The sequence below is a fragment of the Hermetia illucens genome, chromosome 2 (genome assembly GCF_905115235.1).
Source record: "Hermetia illucens chromosome 2, iHerIll2.2.curated.20191125, whole genome shotgun sequence".
Lineage (NCBI taxonomy): Eukaryota > Metazoa > Arthropoda > Insecta > Diptera > Stratiomyidae > Hermetia > Hermetia illucens.
This window is the reverse complement of record NC_051850.1, coordinates 8,340,488-8,358,608: the sequence shown is the minus strand read 5'-3', so window position 1 is coordinate 8,358,608 and position 18,121 is coordinate 8,340,488. Positions and strand designations below refer to the sequence as shown.

The 18,121-nt window shown below is 47.9% G+C and overlaps 3 protein-coding genes across 3 annotated transcripts in view; 1 reads left to right on the top strand and 2 right to left on the bottom strand.

The window, feature by feature from the left end:
• Positions 1 to 5,114: 5,114 nt before the first annotated feature.
• On the bottom strand, positions 5,115 to 6,209 carry LOC119648978 (dimethyladenosine transferase 1, mitochondrial). Its single transcript, XM_038050900.1, has one exon. It carries the CDS (start codon positions 6,175 to 6,177, stop codon positions 5,170 to 5,172), a length of 1,008 nt encoding a protein of 335 aa, XP_037906828.1. The 5' UTR covers positions 6,178 to 6,209; the 3' UTR covers positions 5,115 to 5,169.
• A 6-nt stretch (positions 6,210 to 6,215) lies between these two features.
• Positions 6,216 to 6,665, bottom strand: LOC119648979 (cytochrome c oxidase assembly factor 3, mitochondrial). Its single transcript, XM_038050901.1, has one exon. It carries the CDS (start codon positions 6,526 to 6,528, stop codon positions 6,244 to 6,246), a length of 285 nt encoding a protein of 94 aa, XP_037906829.1. The 5' UTR covers positions 6,529 to 6,665; the 3' UTR covers positions 6,216 to 6,243.
• Positions 6,666 to 14,934: 8,269 nt separating this feature from the next.
• Positions 14,935 to 18,121, top strand: part of LOC119647507 (F-box only protein 25) — a 50,202-nt gene continuing 47,015 nt past the window's right edge. The window contains exon 1 of the mRNA XM_038048467.1: positions 14,935 to 15,735. Within this exon, the coding sequence (XP_037904395.1) occupies positions 15,632 to 15,735 (104 nt within the window). The 5' untranslated portion in view covers positions 14,935 to 15,631. The remainder of the gene's footprint in view (positions 15,736 to 18,121) is intronic.

The following is an 18,121-nucleotide window of genomic DNA, read 5'->3' as shown; positions in this document are numbered from 1 at the left end:
TGAGAGGCTTATGGTTCGTCAACATTGTAAACGGCCTGCCTTCTAGGGAGAAGTTGAAGCACTTAATGCTAAAGTACGCGGCTAGCAGTTCGCGATCGTAGGTGTTGTAGTTCCGTTGAGCGGGGTTTAACTGTTTGGAGAAGAAGCTCAACGGCTGACAGGCCTGATTCACTTTTTGGTGAAGAACAGCACCTACTGCGATGTCAGAGGCATCAACACGGCTAGGGGTGCATCTTGTCGAGGAAATGGCAAGAGTGTAGCATCAGCCAGTTGCTGTCGGAATTTATCAAACGCGCGGACCGCCTCTTCAGACCACACAATCTCTCGTGTGTCCTTTGTTTTGGGGCCAGACAAATACGCGTTCAAAATGGACCGGTGTTGGGCGGCCTTAGGCAGGAAACAACGATAGAAGTTTAGTATGCCCAAGAACCTCCGCAAATCCTTTTTTTTTCGGACGCGGGAAGTTTGTAATCGCTCGCACCTTGTCTGAGTCGGGCTGTATTCCTTCAGGGGAAATGGAGTGGCCGAGGAGTCTCATCTGTGTTTGAAGTAACTAACACGGCTACAAGGAGACGTTGAAAAATGCACTCGAGATGGGGTAAATGCTCAGACTCTGAGGAAGAAGCGACCAAAGCATCATCCAAATACACGAAACAGAAATCGAGGTTTCGCAGGACCGAGTGAATGAACCTTTGAAAGGTTTGCGTCGCATTGCACAACCCGAAAGTCATCCGCGTGAACTCGAAGAGTCCAAAGGTTGTGCATATTGCCGTCTTTGGAATAGAGGCTGCGTTCCACACTAATCACATCACGTCGGACGAAACAAGATTTAAGTACGTGATACAATTTGCCGAGCCCGAAATCCTTCCGCATGTGATCTCGATAGCACGCAATCCTCCGGCAACAAATAAGTACGAAGCCGTGAAGGAGAGGATATTGGCAGCATTTGCAGAGTCCGCTGAATCCAAGCTGCGACGACTTTTCCAAGGGAAGAATTTGGAAGGAAAGAGACCATCGCATTACCTGCAGGACTTGCGAAACACTGGCGGGGAGCAGGTAACTGACGCCATGCTAAGATCGTTGCTACTTGAGCAATTGCCCGAAAATATTCGAATGGTGTTAGCAATTTCTAACGAGGCAGACGTCGATAAATTGGCGAAAATGGCGGATTTAATGGTCGAGATGCAACAACTGCCTTGCATTTTCACCGTTCAGAAGGCACCCACGGAAAATGATGTCTTGGAGGAAATATTGAGCCGAATTGACCGACTGGAAATCACGACACGCAACCGGTCCCGATCCAAACAACGGAGCACCAGAAGGCAAAGATCAGGTTCACGGAATCGAGGGTTTTGCTTCTTTCATCAACGGTTTGGGAAACAAGCGCGTAATTGCCGACCGCCATGTAAGTGGCAAAATAATTCCGCGACTTCGGAAAACTAAATTCGTCGTCCCGAATTTCGGCGGTCGAGGACGACCCCTCTAACAGTAAACCTAGCCGATTATTAGTATGCGATCGGAAAAGCTGCATGCATTTTCTGGTGGATACCGGTGCTGCTATTTCAGTTTTGCCTAAAGACAAAAATCAGCACACGCCAATGCAATTTCAGCTTTATGCCGCCAACAATACGCCAGTCAAAACATATGGACATCGCATCATAACGCTCGACCTCGGCTTACGACGACCGTTTACCTGGAGGTTCGTTTTAGCGGATGTTCGACAACCAATAGTCGGTGTCGATTTGCTGCACCATTATGGCTTATTAGTGGACCTACGCAGGAGGAAGATAATCGACGATAAGACCAACTTATCCTACATCGCAAAGCTCACCGGCACCATAACTTGTGGTATGACAACACTGAAGTCTAGCGAAAGTTATCATGACATTCTGAGAGATTTTGTCGACATCACAATTCCATCTGACGGAGCGAAAGTGAAGGCTCATGATATCTACCACCATATCCTGACTAAAGGACCGCCTGTTTTTGACCGACCCAGACGATTAACGCCCGAAAAACTGCGCGAAGCAAAGGCCGAATTTGACTACATGCTACAACAGGGAGTTTGACAACGATCGAGTAGCCCATGGGCGAGCCCGTTACACTTGGTACGGAAGAAAAACGGACAATGGAGACCATGTGGAGATTATCGGCGTTTGAACGCTATCACCGTCCCAGATAAGTACCCCATCGCTCACATTAGTGACTTTGCGCACAAACTGAGTGGATGCTAGGTATTTTCCACGATTGATCTGACAAGAGCATACCACCAGATTCCTGTAGCACCCGAGGACATTCCCAAAACAGCTGTCATTACTCCTTTTGGGCTTTTTGAGTTCCGAGTAATGACGTTCGGTCTACGTAATGCCGCACAAACTTTCCAGCGGTACATTGATCATGCACTCCGCGGATTGGACTTTTGCTATGCATACATCGATGACATTCTTATCGCTTCTAAATCGAACCAGGAGCATCGGAAGCACTTATTGACGATATTTAATCGACTCCGTGTATACGGATTATCCATCAATGTTGATAAATACAGCTTCGGAACATCTTCTGCCGAATATTTAGGATATTTGGTGAGCGAAAATGGTATCAAGCCCCTTCCAGGTCGAGTGGAAACCATTTTGAATTTCGGAAAACCGTCAACAATTGCCGATTTGCGACGATTTCTAGGAGCTGTTAATTTCTATAGAAAATCGTTGCAGAATGCCGCCGAAATTCAAGCACCTCTCCACGAGTATCTCATTGGTGCAAGGAAACGGGATAAACGCAAAATCGAATGGAATCCACGAGCAGATGTCTCATTTGAAAAGTGCAAACAGCAAATTGCCAACGCTGCGTTACTACGACATCCCATTGAGAATGCACCATTGGCCATCAAATCAGACGCATCGGACACGGCTATGGGAGCAGTTCTCGAACAGTGGAACAACGATGTTTGGGAACCGCTCGGTTTCTTTTCGAAGAAGTTCTCCGATACACAACGTAGGTACAGCACTTACGATCGAGAACTCCAAGCAATCTACAGTGCAGTCAAGTTTTTTCGCTACATCCACACAGGTCGTCCGTTATTAATCAAAACCGATCATAAGCCGATAACGTTTGCCTTCCAACAGAAAGCCGATAAAGCTAGTCCACGGCAATTAAGGCAACTGGACTATATCGGCCAATTCTCGACCAATATCATATACGTCACTGGCGAGGAAAACGTTACAGCAGACGCCTTTTCCCGAATTAATGCTGTTACATTGCCGGTTGCCATAACGCCCGAAGAATTAGCTACAGCGCAACGAAACGATGAGGAACTCCAACATCTACTGCGTTCTGAAACGACCTTGGATTTGAAAAAGTTGCGAGTTGACGACAAGGATACAATGTTGTACTGCGACGTGTCAACTTCCCAAATACGGCCGTATATCCCAATACTTCTCAGGAGGAGAATATTTGAGATTACTCACCGACTATCTCATCCAAGCGGACGCGTCACGAAGAAGCTGATTTGCCGAAAATATGTCTGGCCTAGTATGTCCAAGGACATTCTCGAGTGGGCACGAACATGTCTAGCGTGTCAACGAAGTAAGATTGGACGACATGCAAAACCATCGCATGGCCAAATCGATATACCGGACACGAGATTCAGTCACGTACATATCGATATTGTCGGACCGCTAACGCAATCACAAGGTCACTCGTATGTATTGACTGTGATCGATAGATTTACGAGATGGCCTGAAGCGGTTCCGATACGATCAATTACGGCAGATGTTATCGCAGACGCATTCTACACCAACTGGATTTCACGATTTGGAGCACCTACTATATTAACATCGGACCAAGGATCCCAGTTCGAATCCTTGATCTTCCAGTCGCTGACGCACTTAGTGGGTTGCAAAAAGATTCGAACCACTGCATACCATCCTGCTTCTAACGGATTGATTGAGCGATGGCACCGATCGATGAAAGCAATTATTATGTGCCACAACAACCGTGAATGGGTCGAAGTGCTGCCAACGGTTTTGCTCGGTCTTCGTACAAGCGTTAAGGAGGATATTGGCGCAACCGCGGCTGAGCTAGTTTATGGGACAACGATTCGCATTCCTGGAGAGTTCTTTCTTGACGAGGAAATGCCTCCCGATCCGAAATTTTTCGTTGAGAAATTTCGTCACCATATGACGCAAGTTCGTGCAACGCCAATCTCTCAAGATGATAGAAGGAAGGTGTTCGTCCACAAGGATCTTTCTACATGCTCATACGTGTTCGTGCGGATTGATCGCGTGAAGAAGCCGCTAGAGCATCCGTACGAAGGATCATATAAGGTGTTAGAAAGACTTTCCGACGTTTTTAAAATGGAAATTCAGGGCAAAGCAACAAATATCAGTGTCGATCGACTAAAACCTGCCTATTTCGAGGTAACATCTGATCCAACGGAAGCAGCCCAATGGCCAATAAGTTTGACTCCCAAAACGTATGTAGGACCAACAGCGAAACCAGCGAGTGAGAGGCGAGTAATATTCGATACGTAGTTGTCCAGCCGTTAACCGTCAAAACTACTCAGGAGGGAGCAGTGTAGCGACATGGTAATGACATGACAGCACCAACATGGCAACGCCTTTCAACAGCTGATATGCTCAACAAAGTAACGTCACTATATGAATCGGCAAGGATATAAATTCGACGCCATCCGACCCTTTTAGACGCTCTTTCTCTCGACCTTTTCGGTGTTTGTAACTTAATTGTTTTTCTCAAATTTGAATAAATGGGTAGAACCTAAAAACGTATTTTTATCATGTTTCTACACCTCAGATGAACACAGCGCCCTCCAGCGTGGCAGCAGAAAAACAACTTTTTTAGGAGATGGGTGCGTAAACTGACACGTATTCCGAAAACTAGCTACGATATCAAGCTAAAAAAATTAACACATATACTAAAGATATCAATAAACATATGGTGAAAAAATCACGTTTCTATCTTTATCCAGTCCTCCAAAATAATCAACAGCAGGGCGCAATGCTGGAGGATCATCTTCCTTTCCCCAATTAGCAATCGAAAAATATGCAAAAATGTTCCTTCCCTAAGTTTCAACAAAACCCAAAACTATCAAAACACAATTTCTCAATTACGAATAAATTTTATTACAATTTATTTACAAACTACGTTCACTACTCACACAGCGCAATTACTATTCACTTTAACTTTTGGCGCCCGATAGTCATACAAGGCCACCTCCGGGTTCTTCTCGATGAAATCGTGATAGACTTTCGCCAGCCTGATGTACTCCTCCACCGACAACTGGAAGGGTCGCGCTAGGGGGTCCACGTCGGCCAACTCAAACAACTCCTGAATGATGTCAGCGCGATCCTTCTCCGGGAACAACGTTCCGTACCCTCGTCGACAATATTTCTGGCGCATCGAGAACGTGTGGCGGCAAACCTTCTCTACGAGCTTAAAAGGCAGATCGGTCTTGGGATGCTTCAGCGGAATGAGCTTCACCACCCCAACATCGACTTCCGGCTTGGGGACAAACGCCTTGCCCGGAATCGTGAATTTGAAGACGGGTTGCGTCCATATTTGGGACATGACCGAAAGGCGACATCTTTGGCTATGGTCGATGGGTGCACAAATGCGTTCGGCGACCTCCTGCTGGAAGGTGAGGGTCATAGTGGTGTCCGGTCGGCGGAATGCTTTGCGACGCAAAGATAAGTCCTCCAACCAGTTGATGAGGAGTCGAGTGGAGATGGCAAAGGGAAGATTGCCGATCAGGTGGATGCGACCGCTTCCATCTGGAATAACTTCGCCGATCGGGAAGCGCAAGATGTCCCCTTGATGGATGTCAACAGTTGTTTGCCCCAAGGGTTCGACGCATTCCTTCAGAAGTTCCAGGCTGGGCAGGAACCTGCGATCCTTCTCGACGAGAATCAGTCTGCGCGGCTGTTTCCGCAGAATCGAGCGGGTTATACCCCCCGGACCGGGTCCTACTTCGAGAACAACATCGTTCACGTCAATCCTCCCCACGGCACGCACAATCTTATCGGTCAGTCGTTCGTCCATCAGAAAGTTCTGGCTCAGCTGTTTGATCGCCTGCAACTTGTAGAGCTTGACAATATCCCGGAGCGTTGGAAGTGGCGGCAGTCGTACGCCGCTGCCTGCAACCAATCCATACCCAGACGCCATAATAACCGCACGTGAAAAACTTGAAAAGGAAACTTAAAAATTAAGGGGTAACGACTTAACGCTAAATTACTGCTGCTGTTGGGTCACTTTCTTCGGCTCCTCGAAGTCGTCCAGGAACTTCTCCTGGGCGACGCTGAACATGGAGTACAAGTAGATCCCGATGACACTCGCGCCTAGTCCGCACCCGACCAGGATGTTGTTGCGGCGGATCTTCTTCAGACGCTGCACACGCTCGAGGTTCTGCTGCTCGACGAGGCGCATAAACTCCACTTGGGCCTTGTCCAATTTCCGGTCCAGGAACTTCACGTTTGGTTCGTTACTGCCGCCGGACGGTGATGATGCAGATGACATAGCTCTTTCCCGGCGATGGAGGATGCGAGGAGAATTATGGAGAAATCCTGGTGGTTTTTGCGCAACTTTATTATGACACGGGGTCGCCGGACAGCCGGACTGAGTTGAAGACAAATGACTTCTGTTGGAGGTTATGTGGTGAAATGTCAGATGTTGGGGAATGTCATGTCGGTTGCTCTAGTTGGCGGTAGATGGTGGTAAATACATTAGTAATGTTAACAACCTATGGAAATTCCAATTAACCCTTTAAAACCGGGGAGTTGTAAAAGTTAATAAATTCAAAATAAAATAATAAATTTAAACTAAACTTAACTTTTCGATGCCCATCAGAGCATTTCTGACATTTGTAGTGACCGCAGCCTCGCGACGGGAGCGGAATCTCATTAGCCTCTTTCTGAATTAATTTGCTCAAATAATGCATTCCATAATATGCAATTACCCGAATATTCACCGCAGATTGCACAATATTCAATACATTCGGGCGAATTGATTTTGACAGAGAGAAATGATTTGCCGCATCCTAATGGGACACGCGCATGTTACTGGAACATGAACTCTCGGAGTTGAACCGAGTTCAAGGCGAACATAGCGGCACAGGGACCTGTTCGAGAGTGGACAGCGGATCAACGGTCAGTGGGATTTGAAGCAGGTCATTGGCACCTTGAACAGCCGGGAAAGACGACACTGTGGGGAACGATCTCCGAATTTCCCTTGAGCGAGAAAAGTGCTGAAGCGATTTTCGCTTGTGCCCGTTCCGCGGAACAGCCAGTGATTTTAGGACTAAGAATTTCGTTCTTTTGGAAGAATTGGAGGTTTGTAGTGCGAAAAGCATTGGCGGGAGAATAAAAATTCAAATAAATTTGTGGCTGCCACGCCGCAAGCCTGCCATAAAGTCATCAATTAGTTTTATTAAATTTGAGCTTTGTAAGTCGCAAACAAAGGCGCAGTACGGGGTCTACCTGCAATGTTGAAAGATTTCAAGCTGGTCGTTGGCGTCGCCAGTGCTTAATTTTCATCCCCTTGCAATTGAGACGATCAAGCGTGGCGAACGTTTTGTTTCTTTTTGAGTATTAGACAGACGAAATCCACTTTCATTTGGGAAACAAACAGTAAACACTATCCTTCAGTTGAGTGCATTTTATTCGACTAGGTGCCAGCCCCAGAAGAAACCACCAACTCTTAAAGTGATTTTGGAGGAAAAATTTGGTCGAGTTTTGTTGTCTCGAGGAAAATCGACATTCGTACTGGACGATCTGAATTGTTAAATTTCGAAATAACTGACTGTGATCTGCCGTGGGTCTTCCCTCTCGATGCCGGCACTCGGGTCCGGAGACTTACGGCTGCACGCGCGCGGTGGAGATGTTTTTTTTTATTTTCCCAATTTTAGCTTGCGTTCTGGTTTTTATCGTTAAGCCGTCGCAACTTTCTTTTTTTGTGGTCTATTCTTAAGTCCGGTGCCACCCACGCATCGGCATAGACACGTTAATTTTATACTAACGACACATGAGAGATTAAAGCGCTCAAAGGACTCCCCCCCCCACCACATTCCGGATCCTGGCTAGCATAGAGGCGTGCAAGAACGTGTCAACTGAACACTTTGATGGAGCTTCAGTTTCCGCGAGCGGACCTTCACGGTCAATTTCGCCAGCTTCTTAGGTTTCTGAGATAGCTCTTCCCTCTAGGTGGTTTTCGGCCCCTGAGGACGATCACCTGATCATCTTATTTCCATTAAGTTTATTACACGTTGTGTCATGGAAAAATCGCAATATCCATGCTACTGTAGTTGACCATTGATTTCGATAAAATTACCCAAAATAGGACGAGCCACAATTACATTTTCCGTGGCTCCCCGATTTGATGATGGATTCTGATACCATGACCCAAAATAGGACTAAAATAAGATGAAAACATTTTGAAATCTCCCTCCGTTTTCGAAATATTGAAGGTTGAAACGTGTACTTCGTCGCGGTTTCAGTAGCCACGGGTTTTAATGATGGATTTTCGTAAAATAAAACAAAATGAAACGAAAATAAAATGTTTCGACATCTCGGTAAGCTTTCAATATCTCGCTCAGTTTTCAAAAGTTGAATTTTCATCGAATTGCATTTCAGTTCATTCACTGCCACTTTATTGTGTTTTGTTATTCCATTTTAATTAAATGAGCAAGTTAACAACTTAAAGGTAGCTTTAATTTTTTCCACATTACTCTTCTTTCTTATCAGTATTCCTTTATACATTTCTTCTTGTTCGTTATTCCTTTATACATGCTCTACAAGAATATAGTGAGGAACTAGCTATTTCCATCCTTGAAGAAATCGGTTTGATCTCATCTCAAGCATCAAGAACGCCTGTGTGTTACGGTTTCCTAATGCTCGTTGAAAATCTAAATGGATATGGAGATGTTCATCTTTAAGGATCGAAGAAAAAGGATTCTGTTTGCTGCCGCAAAATACTAAATCTACCTCTCTTGGTGACAGGTCCCGCGAGAGGCCGACTAAGAAAATGCATCCAATGTCGTTAGAAACACTTCAGTTGACGCGGTAGGACGGACCCCAGTCCTGTCAAGAAATGGGCATGAATGGTGTCAGGACGTAAGTAAGTTAGTCCGAGCAAAACAAATACGTGTCTGCAAGGCAAATATTGCCACCCTAGTTGGAAAGACCGAGGAACTCGCAAATGCCCTTCGAAGAAAACGCATTGATATCTGCCCTCTGTAAGAAACTTGATGGTCTGCTGCCAAAAGCTGCGACATTGAACGCGAACGCAGTAAAATGGCTATAAAATTCTCTATTTTGGTAGTCCACACACTCTATACGGTCTTGGCATTGCCATCTCAAAGGTTCCCGTGATGCCATTTAAAAAGTCACACGATTTGATTACCAGTTGATGAATAATAATAATAATAATCGTTGGCACAACAATCCATATTGGATCAGGGCCTTGAAGTGTGTTAGAGCACTTCATTCAAGACCGTAACGGTACACTACAGTAAACTGTAGGAGACAATGTAGTCAGCATTGCGTTCGCCCGAGATTGTTACCCTGATTTGACTCAGGTACTCATTCACAGCTGAGTCGACTGGTATCCGACGTCAAATCACGATACAAATCCCTCTGCCACCAGCGAGATTTGAACCGCGACCTTCCGTACGACAGCCTTGTGCTCTAATCACTCAGCTATCCAGTTGATGAAGCTCATCATTATATCAGCTGATCGCACAAACAGGTCGATCTGATACATAGAAGAATGCCTTCTGGCAACTTCTCGATGCAAAGGCTTTTAACGTGGCCGTTGATGACTATATCGCCAATTCAATTGACATTCTTCACAGGCAACCACTTCTCTTAAGTTCTCACCCTAACGGCGATAGATAACTTTGCGCTGCTTGGCAAGGAGGGAAACGGGGTTCACTCTCGCGATCACAATCACTGCCGATTCAACGACGGTGCAATAAGCAGACGACACTCGCAAAGCTCCCCGCCTCCGCACTTGGGCAAGGCGCTTACGATGCACCTCTTTGTCAAGGGCATCAGCCCATACCTCCGCGCCATAGAGCAGAACTGACTGCGCTGCTTCCATAAGGAGACGTCTCCCCAACATTCGCCATTAGCCGGCTCAAGGCCGTGACTCCGGAGGCAGCCCTGCCCGCTGCTGCTTTGATTTGCTCGAAGAAGCTCATCTTCGAGTTAAGCATTAAATCAAGGTATTTAACCGCTGGTTTTGACTCTATAGTCAACTCGCCGATCGATATGGGATGCAGGGTCGGGATTCTCTTTCTGGTCAGGATGAGCGCAAGGTTGAAGCCGTGAACAGTCATCCATCCGCTTACCCGACGCAGCAATATCCCGGCTTCGCGCTTGTTCAGCAGTGCGTCCGACAACAAGTGCCGCAACGTCGTCTGCATAACCGACCAAGCGCGACTCTTCGGGTATATCAAGTCTCAGCAGACTATCGTAGGAAACGTTCTAGAGGTCCGGCCATAGGGTGGATCCCTGTGCTACTCCCGACGTGATTTCCATCCTCCTTTGGCCCTCTAGTCTCTCATAGAGCAGGGTGCGGTCTTTCAGATAATCCCTCAATATTCTCAAGATATAACTTGGCACATGAAATGAGTTTTCTAATGTGCATAGCATATCTCTCTATCTTAAGGAATTGAAGACATGCCTGACAGCAAGCGTTATGAGGAGCACTATCCGTCGAGATCGGCAGCTGTGTGTCTCGGCTCGATGAACCGCATCTACCATCTCCATAATGGCATCCACTGTGGATCGTCCTGTTTTGAACCCGAACTGCCTTGGGCATAGGTCGCCGGCAGAGCGGATTAATTCAGCGAGTCTGAGCTTCTCGACCACTTTCCCGGCCGTATCAAGCATACAAACCAGTCGGTATGAAGACGGGAGCTCCGAGTCTCCTTGATCAGCGTGAGTCTGGCCACTTTCCAGCGGCAAGAAAAAAATGGCCACCTTCAAGCAAGCGTTGAATACCTCAAGCAGCCATTCTGGCGTTGACAGAATACCAGTTTGTAAACTTCCGCCGGGATGCCATCAGGACCTGGCGCTTTCTTGTTTTTCATGGTGGGAACCGCTTCTTCGAGCTTCCTCATTGTGAAAAGGGGGCAATTCTCGAATGTTTCCGCGCTGTTGACATCAACCCGCACAGGATGTCTGGGAAATAATGTCCGCACAATGCGGTCCATCTGGTCGATACTTAGTATGCAAGGCCTCCCAGAGCCCCGATGTTCCAAGTGATAAGCTTATAACCAAGTCCCCACGGGTCCTCATTTATCTCGTTGACAAGGTTCTGCCAACCGCGAGCTTTGCTTTTATTTATAGCGCTGCGGAGTCTTTTTTTTTGCTGACCTATACTGCGACTTTATGGCGCATGCCCCCTCGTTAGCGAACAAACGCTATGACACTCCCTCCGTAGGTCAGCAATTTCTGTTGTCAACCAGTACATAAAAGGCTTGTCGCAGCTGGGGCCCCTTCCGAGGCATGGAAGCCTTGCACGACGCCGTTATCTGGTTTATCACTCAATTCACGACGGTGCCAGCTGTGACACTACCACCCCCCGGAGCGCCTTCCAGCGCGGCTCTGACTGCTCCAAGAGCTTCGACGAACTTCCAGTTCATTCTCGCGACATTCCACAGGCAGGGGGAGCGTCGCCTTGGTGCTCGCCGGCAAGTAGCGTCAACACTTCAAACGCAATATACTGGTGATCACTTGTCGAGAAGTCTTCTAGGACTCGCCACCCGCCCACAAATAATGCCAGAGATTCCGACGCAAAAGTGATGTCAAGAATGGTTCCTTCACAGCCTGGGCGCCGAAACGTTGGCGTGGATCCGGTGTTTAAGACTATGAGCTCGGTTCTCGCCGACATTTCCAGAATTCGTTTTCCTCTGGAGTCTGACTGCCCCAATCAAGGGTCCTGGCACTAAAATCACCTCCTACCATGAATTCGTCCCTTCGTGCTCGAAACCGCGTCCCCCAGAGCATCAAGCCGGCGCCGAAAGTCCGGCATCGTCTAGTTCGGCGTCAAGTAAACGCTAAAAAATGTTATCATTAAACATCGGATCCAGACAAACCCGTTCCCTCGGCCTTCGACAAGAACATGAAGTGGAACATCGTCTTGAATCTAGATGGCAGCGGTGCCCGATAAGTCGATAAGATTCTAGTTTCGCAGCGAACTGTGCTAGCAACTGATGAACGGTTGCACTCCGGTGCATGTTAATTTGTAAAATGTGGATCATGACATTCGCACCCTAGCCATTTCCAATCCCGCTCTGAAGATTGGACACCATCCCGAGGCCGCAGTGTGTGCGACACTCTCACCAAAGCGTGCCACGATCCCGGCAGAGAACGCAACTCTCGCTTTCATTGCAGGTTTTCGCTTGATGGCCCACTTGGCCGCATCGCCGGCATGCTGTCCTCCTGTCCGGTCCCTTGCAAGCTGTTGACGTGTGCCTCTAGTCCAAACACCTGTAACACTTGGTGGGGACTATCCACATTCCCACCTTGCATACTACCCATCCAATTTTGATGCTCCCGCTACTAAGAAATTTCCTTGCATATTGCTCAGGGACTTTCACCGCGGCGAGCTTTTGTTCTCGAGCATTTACAGAGGTGATACTTTATGGCCTCGTCCACTTCGACCTTTTCTGTGGAGCGGTCAAGATCCTTGATTTCTAGAGAGCACATGGGCTCTAGGCTGGAAGCAAAAACCTTCTCGACCAATTACTCCTTGACCGCTTCGCAGAACGTACTGTTGCTAATCGTCTTTGGGCCCAATTCGACGAGAAGTCCGCCACTCCTCATTTTCCGTATGGAAGACACCTCTACTCCGTTGGCTTCGAGTTTCATCCTGTGGCGCATTTCACTAAGGACTCCCACAAATGTCTTGCCTTCCGTCGGCTTCATGAGCAGAGCCGACGGTCTAGTCCTTTTTCGATTCCTCGTCTTTTCTGTTCCTGGTTTTTGGTTGGCAGCCTCCTTGTCTTTGGACAGACGTGTCTCTGGCGGCGTAGCCAGTTGTTTCCTTTTTTCCTTCTGCGCTTTCTTTTTTAGGCCTTCGAACTATTTAGATAGTCTCCTTCAGGGACGTCGTCCTCTTTCTGCTTTTTCTCCAGTTCGCTTTGCAATCGGATATCTGCGGTCCATTTGACACAAGCAGCGTTCTCAGCGGGGAGTGTGGGTGTTTCTGCTTTCCAATCATTTTCCGCTGCTTTCCACGTTCGCCTACAGAAGGAGATGCGGTCCAATATTTCCTCCAGTTCCATCAGCCTGTTTTTGACGCGTTTACTAACGTTCCTCTGGAGGAAGGTTGCCGCCCGCACACGCTTCACCATTGCTGCGCATTTCCTAATGAGCCTTTCTCCTTCGACCCTAGCTAGGAAGGTCGACTGCACTTGCACTCAGTTTGTGTCCGAATCCATTTGCTCAGGACTGGCGATTCTGATTGGGCTTTCTTTCGGAACAGGGGCACTACAAGGTATTGGATTTGCCACCTGCGAACGATCAGTCGGGTTATTTAGTAAGGTTTTCTCTTTATTTGGACGGCTCGTATCACATCGAGTATGTCAGTCCCCTCGTTCTCTTTCACTGATCGCTGCGGTGAACGATGCGTTTTTGTGCTGCGCCCAAATGCACTCAGCTCTTCCTCCTTCCCTGTCATGGAAAACTAACCAGCGCATCGTGTACAACAGAATGGGCCACAATAGTCAGGAACGGGTGTACCCTTGGGAACTCAGCCCCTACCACAGTTCCCTGTGGCCTGACCTACGCTTAGCTGACCCCGGAATTCACGGACGAATCAACACTCGTTCGGGGCAACGCGGTCTACAAACACCGGTTCAATGCACACTATCCGACCAGGGTCTCGAAGGGGCTGGCTCCTGATACATGTCACAACTAACACTTGGCAGAGCTACGCTCACATCACCCCATCAATGTCGACAGAGAGTTGTCCACGACTCAGGAGACTCCCAGTGTGTACCGACGTGTACCGGTCGTTTGCGGTTCGCTCTTCATCAAGAAGCTTTCTCGAGGTCACTACCCAGGACGCAGGTATACTGCCATCCAGGGGGTCATAACTACTTACTCGGGTATCTCGGGGACGTCACACCCCGTTAAAGGTCGCTGACGAACCCTGAGTGGGTTTAGGACCGGCTATAAAAGACAATGAACGGTATCTTGCGATAATGGAGTCGAAGATGTTGCGTTGGACTAATGGCGTGACACGTTTTGATCACATCCAGAATGAAAATATCCGCGATCGATATGGAGTTTCATCGATCGTAGAAAAAATGCGAGAGAGGCGTCTCCCATGGTATGGTTATTTCAAAATTTTAATTTCATTCATTAAAAGAAAACTGGATCCTCGCTAGTTCCCCGAAATAACAAATGAGGAACTTTGGGGAATCCCCTAACGTTAACATAGAACAAATACTCCCCCTAAAATGAAAAAAGTAGAATCAAATACAAAAAAATTTCCTCTGAATTATTGGAAGTTGATATTTTCCACGTAAAAAGCAATCCACGATGAAAAACTGCCGAAAAAGTCAAAGAGCTACTTTCCATGGCGCAGTGAAAACCCCCAAAGGCCCAAACACTGGCAGTTCCAGCTGATCCAATGTTTATCTCTCGCTAATTGCAAATTGCTCAGTCCATTTCCACGCATCCCTCTCAATCAACCAGACCAGAACGAGACGTACACAAATCAGCTGTATTTGTTTACATCTCTTCATCCCGTTCTCTCGCACGTACCACGCGCATCAGCCACTCGCGTCCTCGCGCACACACGGTACAGCTAAATCCAATTGGAACAGAAAAGCAGGAAATGAAAATGCATAAAATTTCCCAGAGCAACGTCGGAATCGAAACACACGAAACTGTTGTCATTTCGTCACTGCCGCGCTCGCATCGCAGTCGTTTATGTTCTTTGCTGGTTGGCGGATGGTCGAGGTCTGTCGGTTGCTGGTTGTGTTTTTTGATGTAGAAATTTTCCTTCGACTCCTCGCGATTGGTGCGTTGACTTGCCAGGACTTCCGGAGAACCCTTCGCTACCCTTGACTTCCGATCGTTCCATTCGTCCTTCAGCGCCCGAATCAGCTGAGTGGGAAGTCCCCGTGCGCGGACAACAGGACATTGTTGAGGTGACTCGAGTGCGACCAAAACAGTGAAAAAGTTTCCCAGCTGACGACGGGACTCCAGACAGCTGGCGGCGCGCAATAAGTCGTGAGCGACGCAAAAAAGACGGAAGTGCCTGAGCGAGCGCTGACGACGCAAGAGGTGAATGGACGGCGCTTTGGCTCCGGTCCCTGGAGTGTCGACTGTGAAAGTGCTTGAGATCCGCGAGTGCTGCGTTGTGCGAGTCGCGCGGTCGGAATCGAGGTCTGCCCGCCCAGAACAAAGAAAGCTCTAGGCGCCCTCCCGCAGCCACTCGGTCGCTCGCTCGATTCCCGTTCTCGCGGGTGCCCTACTTTCACAAGTCGAGCGATTTCTGCTCGAGTTGGACGAATTCTCGGCGCGGGTGCGAGTTACGGGCGTTCGTGGAGAAGGTGCTCGGTGGGCCAGCGCGGATCAAGGACCTGTGAAGGAGCAAGCGAACGATGCCTTTCATTTCCAAGGACTGGCGGTCGCCTGGCGAGATCTGGGTGAAGACGGACGAGGGCTGGCAGCAGCTCAAAGTGCTGGAGTGCGGCAAAAGGAAAAGGTAAGTCGCTGGCCTGGCACAGCAGAGTTTCTTGTGTCGACGTGTTCTCCCCGTCAAGGTCTTTCGCCATCGCATTGTCTTGGCTGGAAGTCGAGCAAATTACGCCAAGCGCTCGGGTAATTGGTTTAACCTGTGTCGAAAGTCATTTTCATCTTAATCCGCTCGGAACGACGGCGCCGAGCGTGAATCCAAAGCTCAGCTGCGAAAACAGAAGCGATGATTTTACACTCCACCAAATATAAATAAAGGAGGAACGCGTGGCATTGGAACACGGTTAATTTCGCGTGTTTACACTTCTTGCGTGCGAGCTAGTGAGTGATGGACACTTTGACTGTGCAGAGGGTGATGGGGGTGGTGTCGATTCTGTTGAGTTTGGTGAGGGAATTTTCAAGTGAGTCCACTACGAAATCGTTACACATGTCCACGTGTAATCTTTGTGAACTTTACGGTTCAACTCTTTTCCACAAAACCGATATCGAATCTGCTCTGCGAAATGTGGATTGGTACCCACGATAAAACCTGGGAAACGCCTACTGAACCAACACCAACAGCTCTACTACCAAACCCTATCTCCACCTCCACGTGGTGACCGCTGGGAGCTCTTTCTTAACGAAAAGCTGCAGACGAAGAAGGATCAAGGCTAGTCTCTTGCACCTAAAAATGGGACCAATTGTACCAACTAGTCCCCAGGTTGGGGGTTGGGTAGGGCTAATAACCCTACACGGAAAACAACTTGTTACGAAGCCTCGGACTGGATGGATTACACAATGACCAACCCGGCAACGACAACGGATTAACGATTTGTGCATTTTCTCATGGAACATACGCTCCCTGTACAGACCGAATGCTGCTGAGCAGCTAACCGATACCCTGTCCCAATATAAGGCTGATGTAACAGCGTTCCAAGAGATGCAATGGACAGGGACCGGTTCCCTGGAGAATAGCCGCTACATCATATATTACAGCGGCCATCCAGTAAACCATGCGCTCGGAGTAGGTTTCTTAGTCAGCCAAAAAATGAAACCTGCTGTTATCGGCTTAGAAAAAATAAACGAACGGCTATGCACTCTGCGCTTGCGAGGCAAGTTTAGAAATATAAGCCTCATTAACGTTCACGCCCCTACAGAGGAGACTGCAGAGTAGGAGAAGGATACCTTCTACGAGGCAGGAGAACGAACCCTCGAAGCCTGTCCCAGATATGATATCAAAATCATACTTGGGGATTTTAACAGCCAAGTAGGGAAGGAGTCCGTATTCAGGCGATACGTTGGCTCCCATAGCTTACACGAAAAAACAAATGATAACGGACTGCGGATTATTCAATTAGCAGGGTCACACGAAATGGTTGCTGGAAGTACCTGGTTTGCGCGGAAAGCTGTCCACAAACGTACGTGAGCCTCTCTAGACAGGGCCACTTTCAACCAAATTGACCACGTGTTGACCGAACGCCGGCACCTCTCAGCCTTGATGAATGTCAGAACATATAGGGGGGTCAATATAGACTCGGATCACTATCTCGTTGGCATGGTGCTCCAAGCTCGAATAACAACACCACCTAGAATCCTAGAATCCTCTCCTCTGACAATCAGGTGAGGGTTAACACTGAAGCCATCCACAACACAACCCTCCGCGACACCTATAAGAGGGAAATGGATGCCGCAATAACCGCAGCTAACAGAGATCCTGGAGATGAAGCATCAACAAATGATCTTCACAATCACCTGAAGAACGTTATCATAAATACGACCACAAACATACTTGGCCCCAGCCGCAAGAAAAGTCGGAACGGCTGTTTTGACGATGAATGCTGCATACCGAGCAATGTTGCATTCTCAAAGAACGCGGGACGCACAGAGACTTATTACCAACTCCGTCGAGCAAAGAAGCTACTTCACAGACGGAAAAAGGAAGCCTGGTTTCCGAGAGAATCGGCATATTGGAGCGATGGGTTGAGTACTTTGATGAGCTACTGGCCCTTATCATTCCTATCCTCAAGAGCGGAGACCCTTCCCTTGCTGTGAACTACCGCCCCATTTCCCTTCTCTCCTCTTGCTCCAAAATCCTAGAAAGATACGTCAACGACTGGTTGACCGCGCACTTCGGTCACCTCATTGCCAAAGGGCAGCATGGTTTCGTGAAACATAGATCAACGGCTTAAAATCTTCTGGTCTTTACCAACTTTGTTGCTAAACGCTTGAATTCACGACAGGAGGTACATGCTGTTTATACTGATTTCTCCAAAGCCTTTGACACCGTTGACCATAACATTCTCCTCTCTAAACTTTCTTCGCTAGACTTCCCTCCCTCAGTCATCTCCTGGCTTTCCTCCTATCTCTCATACCGTTCCTGCAAAGTTTCTTTTCATGGTCACTCATCTCGTTCCTTC

Excerpts from the sequence above, each read along its gene's own strand:
- LOC119648978 (XM_038050900.1), bottom strand. The coding sequence starts at position 6,177 with ATGGCGTCTGGGTATGGATTGGTTGCAGGCAGCGGCGTACGACTGCCG.
- LOC119648979 (XM_038050901.1), bottom strand. The coding sequence starts at position 6,528 with ATGTCATCTGCATCATCACCGTCCGGCGGCAGTAACGAACCAAACGTG.